This window comes from Carcharodon carcharias, chromosome 1 (assembly GCF_017639515.1).
Source record: "Carcharodon carcharias isolate sCarCar2 chromosome 1, sCarCar2.pri, whole genome shotgun sequence".
In the NCBI taxonomy this organism is placed as follows: domain Eukaryota; kingdom Metazoa; phylum Chordata; class Chondrichthyes; order Lamniformes; family Lamnidae; genus Carcharodon; species Carcharodon carcharias.
Window position 1 is genome coordinate 92687427 of NC_054467.1, and position 15702 is coordinate 92703128.

Here is a 15702-nt window from a genome sequence, read left to right on the forward strand (position 1 = left end):
GGGCAACTCCTTCCCTACTGTATACCACTATGCTGCCACCTCTGCTGGGTATGTCCTGCCGGTGGGACAGGGTATGCCCAGGTATGGCGATGGTGGTGTCTGGGACATTTTCTGTAAGAATATGATTCTGTGAGGCTGACTCTGTCAAGCTGTTGCTTGACTAGTCCATGAGACAGCTCTCCCAGTTTTGGCACCAGACCCCAAATAATAGGGAGAAGGACTTTGCAGTGTCAACAAGGCTGAGTTTGCTGTTGTTGTTTCCGGCGCCTAGCCCAGTTGGTCTGTCCAGTTTCATTGCTTTTCTGAGCCTTTGTAGCAGTTTGATACAGAGGGTACTTAAGAGTCAACCATATTGTTGTGGGTCTGCAGTCTGAAGTAGGCCAGACCAGATAAAGATGGCAGATTTCCTTTGCTAAAGGACATTAGTGAACCAGGTGGGTTTTTCCCAACAGTCAACAATAGTTTCATGGTCGTCATTAGACTTTTAATTCCAGATTTTTATTGAATTCAACATAAATTCCATGGCGGGATTTGAACCCGGGTCCCCAGAGCATTACCTGGGTCTCTGGATTACTAGACCAGCAACAATGCCACTATGTCATCGTCTCCCCTTAATAAAGCACATGGTCGTAGGTTTTATTAATGGGACCATTGAGTACAAGAGTAAGAAGGTTATGTTAATCTTGTATAAGATAATAGTTAGGCCTCATCTGGACTACTGCATCCAGTTCTGGATGCCATACTTGAGGAAGGATGTGAAGGAATTGGAGAGAGTACAGAGGAGATTCATGAGAATGATTTCAAGGATAAACAACCATAGCTATGAGGATAGATTGGAGAGGTTAGGTCTGTTTTCCTTGGAGAAAAGAAGGCCAAGAAGAGACTTGATAGAAGTATTCAAGATCCTGAGGGGTATGGACAGGGTCAATAGTGAGAAACTGTTCCCTCTCAAGAGTACATCAAGAACTAGATGGCACAGATTCAAAATAATGGCCAAAAGAAGTAGAAGTGATGTGAGGAAAATTTTTTTCACCCGGAGGGCGACTGGGGTCTGGAACCAATTTCCTGAAAGGGTGTGGAGGCAGGTTCGATTGAGCTATTTGAAACGGAATTGGATCACTATCTGAAAAGAAAGATTGTGCAGGGTTACGGAGATAAGGCCGGGCACTGGGATTAGAGAGATTTCTCTTTCTGTGAGCTTTCTGTGATTCTGTGATGTATGATCCCAGTTAATGGCATGCATGGTACTGCTACCAACTGTCATCAGCTGCTTCTAGAATGTTCTTTTTAAGCCTAATACCATGTGACTCTAAACATCAAACAGTGGGCTCTTCTCTAGTCACAAGTTAACTCTTGCTCTGCCAAACACCTTTACATCACAATGGCATGCTGGCACATACAACTGACCTCAGGCCAGAGAGCATCTTTATCCACTCAATATATGGGTAAGTGTAATAAGACCCAGCAGTTAGACAATGAATACTTTTCACTGTACTCCAGCTTACTGGAACACATTCACATGTGCTACATGATCAAATTATATTCCAGAAGGAGGAAAAATGTAATATACACTTCATCATTCAGCAGCTCAGGATTTATAAGCGAGTCTAACTTAATGAATGTTCAATGATTCATTCTGAACATAAGAACTAGAAGCAGGAGTAGGCAATTCAGTCCCTTGAGCCTGCCTCGCCATTCAATACAATCATGGCTGATCTCATTTCGGCATCAACTCCAATTTCCCACCCTCACCCCAGAACCTTTCAACCCATTACTAAATTTACTAAAAATCTCCTCCTTAAATTTATTCAGCGTCCTGGCATCCACTACACTCTGAGGTAGTGAATGCCACAGATTCACGGCCCTTTGAGAAAAGTAGTTCCTCCTCATCTCTGATTTAAATCTACCACTCCTTAGCCTAAACTATGGCCTCTCATTCTAGAATGCCCCACAAGGGGAAACATCCGCTCCACGTCTACTTTGTCTATCCCCTTTAGCAACTTATATACCTCAATAGATCTCCTCTCATCCTTCTAAATTCTAGCGAGTATAGGCCTAAACTACTCAATCTCTCCTCATAAGACAAGCTCCGCATCTCTGGAATCAATCTAGTGAACCTCCTCTGAACCGCCTCCAATGCAACTACATCCTTCCTCAAGTAAGGGGGACAAAATTGTGCCCAGTACTCCAGGTGTGGTTTCACCAATGCCTTGTACAGTTGCAACAACAATTCCCTATTTTTATACTCTATTCCTTTAGCAATAAATGCCAAAATTCCATTTGCCTTCCTTATTACCTTCAGCAGTGAATATACCCTTAACTTTTCTTTCGCGAATCAAACCATGGTATTTCCCTGTGCTAACTTTTAGTATGACAGAGAGTTTTAAAACATAGCCTTTTGCTTCTTTACATGACTATTCTGTACCTATATGTCTTCTGATTAGCATGTTATGTCTGCTGATTTCAGTCTGACCGCTGTCTGATTGTAATACAGTCAAGATATAATGCTGAATTTCCTTGAACATATTTCAGAATAAAATGGACTAAGGATTGTAATTCCCTTTGCAACTTTCCATGGTCAGTTATGCATGGGATTTAATATATTGTTTGCTCGCACAACTACACCTGGCAAGCAAGCATGCACTATAAACAGGGTCCTATATATTAAATCAAATAATTTGACCAAATGTAGTATTAAATCCTATGAATCAGAAGATTCCATGGTGTGTGTTGATCTCAACAAAAGCAGAATTTCAGCCAGGCAGCAATTGAGGTCAACAATTGACCTCGGAGCACTACATTTGGGAGGAGAAATTCAGCCGAAGTCCTCTCACTGTTCGCTGTCTGGTGGAGCTTGCTGAGAAGTATACATAAATGGATGTCTGATGAGAACAGGATCACTTTCCCAATAGCCTGCCAATGCTCACCACCTAGTTTAGCCCAAGAAAAATATCCAAGGCTTATTGAATGGGAGAGTTACCAGAGACCTGTCACTGCTCCTAGAACCATACCCCAGAAAAATCAATGACATTGGGAGAGATGAGAAGAAAATAAGGAAAGGAATTACAAGTTTTATAATTAGTTACTTTGGTTTCCAAGGTAAGGAAATACTTTTAAGTAAATATTTTGCATCTGGAAAGTACAAGTGCTTTATTTAAACATAATCACTTTCATATAAGGAATACATAAGACATTCATGACAGGTAAAAATACACATTGTGTGCAAGATTTATGCAACACGTAACTTCAAATTTGTTGACAGTTGAAACATTTCAAATGGATAACAAAGCTCCACAAAGACCTACAAAGGCTATGGAGTTATAAATAAATCCCACTGTTTACATCTCCATAGAAATTCAGTTTAACTGTGACACACTGCTTCCCAAAAATAACTAAGAAAGACACCCTGCTGTCAACTGGATCAGATAGTAACACTTAGCACACAATTGTTTTTAAACACGGTTAATTAAATACAAGAACAGCTCAAGTAACAGCTCTAAAAAATATTTAATTTCATAAGAGTTAATGGGTGTTTCAGCCCTATAAACCTTGTTGGGTAATATTTATTTTTTATCTGCTAGCCCATATTTAGAATGTTAAAACAATACAGAAAATCAACTTCTCTTTACAGCAAAGTCCATCTCAACAAATAGTAGTGGTATAATGGCAACCAGAACATAATAAATCATTTGAAACTGCATTTTAATTTTGAACATTGTCAGAATGGCTCCAAAAACTGGTTTGTTGATCATTAAATAAATCACACTCTGACTTTTTTCAATTAAATTCTAAAAAAAAAGGCTCCAAGAGGAATTATGACAGATTGGTCAAAATAACACACAAAAAAATTGAATATTTAAGGAAAAACAGGTTCATATAAATAGTACCATGACATCAGGCCTGGTTGAATCTGTGCCTATCTAGATGTGACTGCTTGCCATCTTGGAGACTTAGGAGGTCATTTAGCACGTGAAGAATGGGTACTCTATGTCTGAATGTCTAGGCCATTAACCTAATACATACCTTTCATGTTTCAGGAAGTTATGCACTTAAGTATGCATTTAAAATTAATTTACCATAGCTATAATGTTTTACTAATTACAACCGTGACTTTCTTTGTATTCCATGAAACTGAGATGAAAATTGTGGTGACAAACTACAAAAAGAAATATCAAAGGCACAACTTTACACAGTATCATATTACTGAGTTATCTGATAAGAAAAGGATTGGAACTCATGTCAGAGCCAGAGTTGTAATTTTACCTTCATTTCCTCATCAAAAAATCTGAATGAATATTTGTGCCTTGAGGAAACAGGAAAATGCTTTGATATTAAAGAAACTTAGGAAGTCTGGAATTTGCTACAAATCCATGGCCGGAATCTTCCAGCCTCCACCAGGGTGGGGCCAGCGAGCCACTGAAATCTCCTTTCACATCGGTGGACTGGAAGATCCTGCCAACATGAGTGGCTGGCAAATTCTGGCCCATATTTCTGATCAGAATCCCTGCATCATTTACTATGTAACTCTCACATCAGGCACATTAAACCATCTTCAGGTTAAAGGAAGTTCCTTCTTGCCGTACAAAAAGTAAGATCAAAGAACCAATCAGTGGTTTATCCATTAGATACATGCAAAGTTTCAACATCTTTTTTTACTGTCTGTACCGTTTTTACTGTCTGCTTCCAATGTTGCATATATTTCATTTAATGGACACACACCCGATTATGACTACAGGTGTATCTTAACCTATCATTAAGAACTGCTGTTAATTCCACCAGAATAGTTAACACTCATAACATTCAAATTTCTTCAGTCGCTATTTGCATAATTATTCACAGATTCAGGTGCCCGGAGGGAACATACTAGCAGTGAGACTGGAAATTTACATGCAAATAAAATTTAAAGGAGTGTGACAAGGGTCACAATAGAGCAAGAAAATTTCTGAAAGCCTTTTGAAAGACTTAAAAAAGCATCTCAAACCATTGGTAAGCCTTTGCCACTCCTAAAGAGAGTAGAAGAAGCCATGTGTACAAGAGACTATGCAGTCTAGCATCCAACTGTTTAATGGCTGTTCCCCCACACTGACCCCTGGGAGGCACCAATGTTTATATTTCTCCAGTCTAAAAAGTACCTACTAAACGCTACACTTGTTTGCTGTCCTTTAACAAATTTCCTATCCACTCTACCACATCCCTTTTAATACCATATGCCTTAATTTTATAAACAAGCCTACTATGAGGCACCTGATTAAACACCTTGTGAAAAAGCATGTGCACAATATCTGGTGCTTTTTCTTTATCAATAAACTATCATTTCCTCTAAGAACTCTGTTAAAATGTGTGAATCACTTATATATGCCTTTTACAAATCTGAGCAGGCCATCCTCAATTAATTGCTGTGAAATTAAAGTTACTTTGTTACTAATTTAAAGCACAAGAAGAGGAAAGAAAAGTTTAATCGAAAAAGAACAAGATAAGCATCCGACAGGTCTATTCAGGCAGGTAGTCTGCATTATTCCGGCACATTACGGTACATTTTTTGTCACTAACATTAAAATCATTCCCTCAAATTATTTAGTTGAGAAATTCAGTTGCTTTGTTGCACGAATGTATATTAAGAGATGGTATTTTTCTCGTTATGTTTTTATGTTTAGCTTAAAGAATGTTGATAAAGATGCAAGTTAATTAACCATTATCTGTACTACACACTATATAGTTTATGATTCCAGAGTTTAGGATATTTGTTGCAAACACATTTTGACTCTGAACCTAAGCATTGCCAAGTATCAATCATATAAATTCACAATGTGTTAAATAAATTTCTGAGGAAAAAAGTTCTAACAAAACTGGAAAAAAAATCTCCAAATTTTCTCCGTACAAAAATATTTAAAATCAAAGCTTAATGTTTCATTGGGAAAAGCACTGTAACTGAAATATATATTGTTAAAGCAACTACACCACAGACATCCACTGCATGTTTGTTGGTAAATTTTACCCCTTCAATGAACTCTCACTATCCTGAAGTTTTTAATGTTAATTTATTTCAAACAATGAATTGGAAATAGTAAACATGTCTAATAAATTTAATGAATGATTTCTTTGATCTGATTAGCGATGTAATTTCCTGGAAGTAAATCACAGTTTCACAATTTTTTTTAAGAAGTCTGAATTTTGATAAGAAGCCTGTTTGGAAATATCTTTGTGCTTGCTTTTGCAGTCATAGTTAATGGTGATTCCAACATGAATAATTGAGGTGGGGAATGAACTTTAAGGAGGTCATCTCTCACTTCATACTTCACAGAGCTGGTTATTTTCAAGTCTTAGTGACTACAAGGGCTATTATTTCCATGGGGGAAGGGCAGCAAAGGAGAAACTAATAGCAATCCTGAAGGAGCTGCCATTTCCTCTTCAGCCTTTTACAGTTTCTGTAACTTTCATTGCATCAACGAGGGTAAAACTGATCCCTCAAAAATGGAGAGATTGGGTCGTGCTCCCCCAGGTTCTCCAAGCTACATTGTCAATTTCCGCAGCACTCAAAACCGCACCGCACCGCAATCTGATGCCCTCGCAAAGTTCTTCTGACCCTAAATCTCCTCCCAGCCTCCCCTAATGTTCCCCATTCCACGTGTCCACTGCAATCTTCTTCCCTCCTTCCCAATCTCTCCAGACCCTCCCGTCAATGTCCTGACCTCCCCTCATCCTTGGATCCCCCAATCGATGTTCCTCTGGTCCTTAATCTCTCTGTGCTCCCGCCCAATGAAGTTCCTTCCCAACACGTCATCTCTCCCTCCCTTCCACAGATGTGTCCCCGAGCTACTATCTGTCCCTCTCCAGCTGGCACTGAACGCCTACCCACCCGACAGCCAGCCAGTCTCTCAACCTAGCTGTGTGCAGCTGGGAAACAGATTCCAAAAAATGTAATCAGGTCCTGCCATTAAATTCGGTAGGCCCAGAGGGAACCGATTTTTCTGGGTTTCACGAGTGCTAAGCTGCCTCCCACCACCCACCCAACACCCCCCCACCCCCCCTGCCTCCCTTAAACACCAGGGTGAACATATCTGACTGCTGTAAGTACAGAAGCATTGGTCAGAATTTTCCACCCTCATTAGTGATATGTTTGGAGGCAGGGAGGGCATTTAATCAGGCAGGAGGGTGGCGGGTGAGCACCCCACCACCTTTCCACCTCCATCCCTAATAAGTCCGGGGCATGAGGGCCTGGGATCGGCCATCCTGCCCCAACCTCAACAAGAGGCCCTTAACAAGAGAATTAATGACTGCTTAAGGGCCTCAACCCACCACAGCTGGTATTAACCCAGCTCTGGGTAGGCCTATTGCTATGTGAGGAGCATGAGCTGCCTGTTGTCTCCTGTTGGCGAGAGGATGGGGGGAGGCAATCGGAGTGGGTTGTCCCTTGCCCCTCCTCCAAGGGCGCTCAGTGCCTGATCGAGGGACCCAGCAACAAGGTGGTGTCCACTGAGAGCCAACGCATGCCTTTATTACTGTGTACTGTGCACACCCTAACTCATGTCCCCCGCCTGGCAAAATCCCTCCCACCATTGCTTACCTGTAGCCTGGGTCACTCCGTGCTCCTAGGCCTCCAGTGGCTGCTGTTAGCAGCCACTGCCTCCCCGGTTACACCACTGAACAAAAGAGCTACCAGCCTCTGAGTAGCTGGCAGCTCTCAGTAGGCAGGACTTCTGTTCTCAGGGTCCTGATCCCAAGGAAAGGCCTACCGGTGGCCTCTCAACTACTTGACTGGCTCGTGGTTCAGCGGGCCTTCTCCAGAGGAGACAATGTGGGTCTCTCGCTGGCTCTCCAGCTGGCAGGCAAGACCCCTGTCGCCTCCCCAACATTCTGGTCATAGTTACTACCACATAACTGAAGTATACTATCATTCGATGCAGGTTTATCCATTTAAAAATAGTTTCTAACATAATAAATTCCAAACACTAAACGTTATAATGCACATTCCAGCAGGAAGTTCCAATATGACAGTTTATCAAGCAAAAAAGACCAGGTTGCTAGGCTGTAGTGCTTATATACTCTGCAGTATGAAAGTTACAATGGCCCATTTTTTAGGCTAGTGGAAAAGCAGCAGCACGTGTTGCTGACCTTGAAGAAAGCAGCTTCCAGAGATCTAGCAATCTCTGTGGCCTGGATTTCCCCTTTTCCTGACGTTAGTTTAAAACTGGCATCCAGCAATAGTAATGTCACCAAGCAAGGTAAGCAGCCAATCATATTGAAAAATTCTCACAGACAGAAAACCAGGAAGTATAAGTGAAATAAATTATTGGGACATACATATGGGATTAGGGTAAAAGCTGAAATATCACAAACAAACTTTAAAAAAAACCTTAAAATATGTGGATGGGAAGTCCTGAAGCCTGGGTTTCCCCACATGCTGGGGAATGCTTTAATTCCACACTATGCGGATGGAATTTTCCCCCCATTAGGGGGAAAGTTGATGGGCAGGCACATACGAGCGCGCTTCCGATCGGAGGTGCAGCACCATTTTACATGGGCAAGCCAATTAAGGCCCGCCCAGCGTGACGTCCGCAAGGAAGCACTATGCGCTCCCTGGGTGGGCGGGGGGGAATCCCAAAATTGAGAGTGCATTCTTTCGCGCATGCCCACGAAGGAGTGCACTCATCTCCCTGAGGCGAAGTAAAAGCTTCAGGGAGATCGGCTCTACATGTAAAAAAGATAAAAGAAAAATAAAATTTCTCCTACATGTCCCCTCATGTGACAATTTCACATGAGTTGGGACATGTCCATAATTTTTACATAATCTTTATTAAAAATTTTTAAAGCCTACATGAAACCTCATCCCGCTGGTGGATAAGGTTTCATGATTTTTCTAGTTCCTGCCAGGGCTCCTGGCCTGCCTGCCAACATTAAGGTGGGCAGGTCCTTTAATTGCTTAATTGATCCTGTCAATGGCCTCAATCAGCTGATTTTGCTGCGCTCCTGCCTTCCTGAAAATTTAAATTGGGTGCAGTGACATCGGGGGGGACTCCCAACGCCACCGCACGTCATTTTAAGCGTCAGCGAGCAGGCCCCGCACCCGCTCGCTGACTCGTAAAATTCACTCCGTGTCTTTTCTCCTCCACAGATTTCCTGCCCAGATATCAGCCTGATTGACGGGCTTGCCTTGCAGTCAGATGGGAAGGACTCTGAAGCAGGCTGTAGGAACAGCTAAGTCTAATCCTGGTCCTTTGGGGGCAGGGAAGGGGTGGCAGAAGCTTGAGGGTGGGGGTGGGGTGGGGTGGCGGTGTTGTTGGCAGTCCTGGATCCATAACTCTGGGGAAGAGTGTCTGAAGGGTATAAAGTTTAGAGGATAATAGCAAAAAACTGCGGATGCTGGAAATCCAAAACAAAACAAAAATACCTGGAAAAACTCAGCAGGTCTGGCAGCATCTGCGGAGAGGAACACAGTCAACGTTTCGAGTCTGAATGACCCTTCAACAGTTCAAATGTTGACTGTGTTCCTCTCCGCAGATGCTGCCAGACCTGCTGAGTTTTTCCAGGTATTTTTGTTTTTGTGACAAAGTTTAGAGGATTGGGTATAAGCACTCCTGCTCCTCTTGACCTATAAGCAGTTTTGTTAAGGCCTTTTCCACAAAGCTGTAAAGCTGTCCTTCAAGTGCCAGGTTTCCCAAAGTTTCGAAAACTCAGTCAGCCCCTGTTCATCCTGCAAAACCAGCTTAAATCAGGGGCTCATTATCATATTTAAATTGTGGGTTGGCTGCTCACCCCTTGTACCACATCTGTTAAGTCTGGAAGTGGGAAAGTTTTAGATGTTTAAAATTTTACCATCTGCTTCAGCCCCAGCTCACCCATTTTTGGGTGTTAAAATTCACCCCCAATACCTATAGTTCTAGTTAAAAAAATCTAGATACAATCTTGGATTATACTTTTGTGTTTAATTTTATAAGAGTATCCAGATGTGATCTACTACTCTGTACTTTGTACCATTCAACATACAGTTTCAAACTAGTTTTTTGACCAAATTTTACACCAACTCTCAATCAGCCACACAGCCCCCTATATAAATAATACAGGAGTAGGATGAGAAACTGTGGTATGATTATTACTTCAAATTAGGTTTGGATGATTTGAACTGCAGGTTTGGTACAGACTAATATATTTTTCTCCTGCTTTCTATTTTTATAATGTTGAAATTTGCTTTTTAATGTGAAAGAGAAATAATGTTATAAGCAAACAAGTGGATAATGAGCCCTCCAAAATTTGGTTCAAACCATGAAGTTACATCATTGTTTTGATCTTTGACCCAGAAGCAGTAAAGCAAATTTGAAATTTCTAGAAGTGTCTGTGGAATCTGTAATTGATTTCGAGAGTGTTTGAAAATAACTTTTAGGAGTTTGCATCAATTGTACTTTTCTTCAATATTAAGAAATGCTGGTCCATGTGACCTGGCGAACCTTGACCTAGAAGCAGTATCAGCAGGAAGGAAGTTAACATATGAAAGCTGTATGGTCAGATAGAAAAGGAGAAATGCAAACAAAGGAGAGCTGCAGCAGTGGGGAGAACAGAGAAGGCACATTTGCAAGGAGCTGTGTGTGTAATACAATTACATGGGACAGGAAGCTGAAGGCAGGGTTAGAGCAGGGATTGTGAATTAAACAATTTTTCTGCTTCAGTTTTGCCAGAGCCAAGCAGGCTGTTTAACAGGGTTTATTAAAGGGTGAATAGTGGAGTCTCTGGTGAATCTATGCAATAAAGACTGTCGTGAACCTAGCTAAGGAGACTCTGCAGGAGTGTAACATTCTGATGATGTCTCCGGGGACTTCGGATGGAATATGGTGGCTGCTGAATATAACTTGAGCACCAAATCGATAGAGTGGGTAAGTGAGAGATCCTACATACCAGAGTCTGAGCTGGAGAACTTTGGAATTGCATGTGGTGCCACATGTCTGCAGGAAGTGATGCAAGTGCTTGTGGTTGTTTAAGACATACCTTTGTTGTATTGACATTTTAAAGTGAAATTTACCTTTTTATATGAAGTATCATTTGCCTGTTAATTCATGTTTAATTTACGTTGGTTCTGATTCATGTTAAAGTCAAAACTACAAAAAGTGAAACCCTGTTGATAAGTTCTTCATTTTGGAAGTTGTTTAGTAACTTTGATTCTTTTGGTTTACAGTTCCCCCACAGGGATTGTAACAATCAGCTAATTAAGGTTTCATGATCTTGTTGGCTACATTTATCTGGCTAAGGTACTAATCTTCATAGTTGCAAAACTAATGTTTTACATGCCAGGGCTAACAATGCTGAATTTTGATGTAAATACTTAGAAGAATTGACTGGAGAAATCTTTATCAGTACCGTTGCACCAAAGCATTCTGATTGTCCCCTTGATACTGTGTACTACCATGACATTCACCCGGAAATTATCTTACCTCATTTGGTGGTAATATTGCAAAAGGCTTGATGACAGCTGCTAGAGGGATCTGGGACTGTTTTGCCATGTCTGCTGTGCTTGGGAAGCAGTAAGTTGTACAGCGTATAAAACGAGGGCTTGCATTTCCTTTTAAAGATAAATGAAGACCAAGCATTGATTACATTCCTAGGCAGAAGCTTAAAAAAAACATTCATCAGCAAAATTGACAGTTGTAGATTGTTCATAAAACATTTTTAAAATTTTTAAAGGCTTCCAAATTGCAAATAATTTTATAGAAAAATATGGGATCACATGCAATCCTGTAGTTGGACAGAATTGAATAAATTGAATTCAGTTGGTCAGAACTCTATTATCGGTAGATCAGCTGCACCTTTGACATAGTTCAAATTCAATGCAAAGTGTCAACATTACTTTTTTCGAAAGGTTCACAGAAGGGGGTAATTAGTAGCCTTATCATTTCTATCTGCTTCAGCAAATCAAAGTGGCAAATAGTTGTGATTAAGTTGAATAATCATTAAAAAACACTACAGTAACTTATCCCCTGAGAGATGAGATAACAAATATGCAGTCGAAATGACAAGACTTGACAGTGATAAAAACAAAAAACTGCGGATGCTGGAAATCCAAAACAAAAACAGAATTACCTGGAAAAACTCAGCAGGTCTGGCAGCATCGGCGGAGAAGAAAATAGTTGATGTTTCGAGTCCTCATAACCCTTCGACAGAACTCCAGTTCTGTCGAAGGGTCATGAGGACTCGAAACGTCAACTCTTTTCTTCTCCGTGAATGCTGCCAGACTTGCTGAGTTTTTCCAGGTAATTCTGTTTTTGTTTAAGACTTGACAGTGCTTCATTGTTCCAGCTGCTTCTAACTGCCATTGTATGAACAGGAAGATATGTGCTGCACTCCGCTGGTGTGGGCATCTCTGACTGATCACAACAGTGGGTGGGGGATGGGGGGGGGTCACTTGTTTGAGATTTATCAGGTTAGAAAATAATAAAACTCTTTTATGCCAATGGCTGCCATTTGTCAATAGCCATTTTAATAGTGAAGTGACAACAGGAAAAACTAATGGAAATATAATTGAGCATAACTCCAAAATGGCAAATGAATTTGATTCAAAAATTTTACATTAAAAATATTTCACTTAGAAATCCAACTTCACCCAAAGTCAGGCATGCAGAGTGAGGGTGCAGTTTCATGTGCCAGTTTCAATTTACTCAGGCAGCACACAATGTGTGTGTGCTGCTTCATTACTTAAACATGCATGGAGCTAATGCTACCTGTGTTACTCATTGACAGCACTCCTTTAAATGGGGGGAAGCAGGGGTGGAGAAAGCAGAGATTAGGAGCCTATGATACAAATCAGAAGTACATTCTGGCTACAGACAACAGGGAAATGCTTTTGGAAGTTCAACAGCCGGACTGTAACGTCAGGACCTGTTGGAGTTAAAGCAGCATTGAGGATTGGCACGGGGTGAAATCAACAATTCTGCTGCCACAAGCAATGATCTACATGATCTGTTGCCTGTGGTCTCTGTCTAGCTGCAAGTTGAGCATGTGGAATCCCATTCAATTGATAAAAATGCCAAGCTGGTGATAGGAAGTTTGCTAGTCAATGTGTGTGCAGTATATGGCACATTGCACTTTGGGGAAGTCTGCCATTAGGGCAAAGCCTATTGCTCTCTCACATTCCTTTGCTCTGTCTATACATGTTCCTCCTGGTGTAACAGCCTCAGTGATCCCCTTGATGCATTGGTGTACTGAGAACTGTGAGGTACTGCTAATGTCACCTGTTATAGCTAGGACTCTGTGGCAAGATGTTGAGCTTGACAGTCATTCGCAGTGCTGCCCATGCTGTAGTGAGAGGTTCAAGTTTCAGCTGCAGCTGGTGACATATCCTGGTGACAGCCTGCTTTGTGATGAAAAGACATTAAGCCTGAGAAAGCTTAAGGCCAGGAAGTGCTCCCTGAATACTAGCTATGGAAAAAGCCTCCTGTACGATGCTGTTCTCCTTCTTCCACTTCTGGCAGCTGCTTCTGCTCTCTGTCAATAAAGTATTCTTCCTTTTAAATAATTCCAATGTGCACACCTGATGCCAGCACATCCACCTGTTCCAATATGGCAAGCAGTGGACTTATGGCTGGAATGTGCATTCACTTCCTGTCCACAATATTAGGACCTTAGTAGACAGGTTACGACCTGAAAAAGGGCACTGTGTGGCTGCATTTCTACTGAATACTAATAAAATGGCAGAAATTCAATGACTGACAGATGAACAGCACCATGGCATATTGCAACTTCCTGGTACACTAGAAGATGCAATGATATTACTCATACCATGGGTGGACATAAAATTTGCTGGTTATTATGCCTTACATAACTTGCTTCCTAAGATACTATCAAAGCTACTTGAACTGCAGTTGATTTTTTTTTTGTCGATTCACAACAATTGTTTAAGGAAAAGCAGCGTGGAGTCAATTATTCAATTTCTCACTCAAAGTCAAAATCCTTTTGATACTCATCAGGCTGCAATGAAACTGCTGCTGGATGACGAAGTTATCTGCGATGAATTTCCTGCAGCTCTCAGTGCAAAAACAAAATTCAGCCACCTGACGATTTAACACCAGTAAACAGACTGTATCAAACTATACGGTGTGAGATTACATTAATCTTGGAGCATTCTTCGGGGTTTTAGTACAAATGCAGCATAACAACATTCAAATCTTGCTTCAAATCTTACTTTTTTGCCTGTATGAAAGAATTTTTCCAGTATACTTAGATTTAACCAGCATTCAGCCATATTTAGCCAAGAAGTCTTGGATCTCATTCTAACAGAATGTTCCTTTAAAATACAGATCCTATTTAGGAGAGTTTTCTAGTTCTCAAGTTTAGAAAAAAAAACTTGAGTTGCTTCAGAAAATGAATCCAGGAAATAAAATATTACAAGCCCAAAAGCTTGTGCTGCATTATATCAAACTACAAATACTTAGTGTAAGATAAGGATAGATTTGTTCTTATTAGATTCTACTTGGCTGTAAGATGACAGCAAACCGCCCAAACAAATTATGGTTGTGGGTTAGTTATAAAGCTTACCAAAAATAGAGAATGGTTGTATTGTAGTACTGTGCTATATGCCCTGTTATGACTTCTTATACATCTTTAAAACAATATTTTATCACCAATTTAATAAATCAGATTATATTACCTTGATCCTGTACCACACAGCTGGTGGTAACAAGTGGGGGAACTTGGCCCTTGGTATTTGTTACAAAAAGCTGTCCCGACCTTCGAAGTTTATCTTCTTCTATGACCTGGATCTAAAAGAAATATGTAATCACTGATGTACATTTTCAAATAAAGGGAACGGTACTTCCAGTATTTCTATAGCATATATTGGGCATGCTAATGTTTGCCACCTTTTCTAATTCAAAACCTGATCGTTTAGCTACAATGAACTTCTCTAGGGATAGCCTTACATCAAGGGGAAAGACAATACAGTGCTTTCCAACTGATAGACAAAAATGTTTGCTTCTTATCAATATTCTAAAGTGACAATTTAAATGTTTTTCTTCTGATTCCTGAAATAGACATCACTCCTCTGCCTCAGATATCAGGGTGGAGAGAGAGAGAGTTGAGGTAGAAAGAGGGGTTGGCTGATGGAGGGGGCACAGGAGAGAAGACACATGGAGGCAAAAGGAAATGGGGGAGAGATGCAGAGATACAGAAGTAGGATATAAAATTTGCAGAGAGAGACATAAGGACAGACAGAGGGAGAGATGAAGAGAGAAAGTGAGACATGCAAGGAAAAGAACAGGGACATCACAGAAAGGTAGTAAGAGAATAAAGATTGGACTTTGAAATAACAGCAACCAAATGAGAAATCATAAGAGAGTGTGACATCAGAGGGGGCAGTGTGAGGGGAAAGAGAAGCAGATAAGACCTCAAAAGAAGAGATACAAAGGGCATAAGATATCACAAGAGATGAGAAGAGTGACTTAAAAAAAGACATTTGGGACAGATAGAGAGAGAAAGGAAAGAATATTAAATTCTTGAAACAGAATCACAGAATTGTTACAGCGCAGGAGGCCATTCAACCCACCATGTCTGCACCAGTTCTCCAAAAAAGCAATTCACTTAGTGTCATTCTCCCACTTTCTCCCTATAAATCTGCAAATTCTTCCTTTTCAGATAAAATTTTAAATCCATTTTGAATGCTTTGATTGAACCTGCCTTCACAGTGCACTCGGGCAGTGCATTCCAGACCTTAGCCACTCGCTA

The 15702-nt window shown here is 40.8% G+C and overlaps 1 protein-coding gene across 1 annotated transcript in view; it reads right to left on the reverse strand.

Annotated features, from left to right (window-relative positions):
- The window catches only part of sec24d (SEC24 homolog D, COPII coat complex component), a 250364-nt gene that overhangs the window by 178847 nt on the left and 55815 nt on the right, over window positions 1–15702 (reverse strand). The window contains exons 7-8 of the mRNA XM_041185982.1: window positions 14630–14741; window positions 11421–11548 (exon numbers count right to left, since the gene is read on the reverse strand). Coding sequence (XP_041041916.1) covers window positions 11421–11548; window positions 14630–14741 — 240 coding nt within the window. The remainder of the gene's footprint in view (window positions 1–11420; window positions 11549–14629; window positions 14742–15702) is intronic.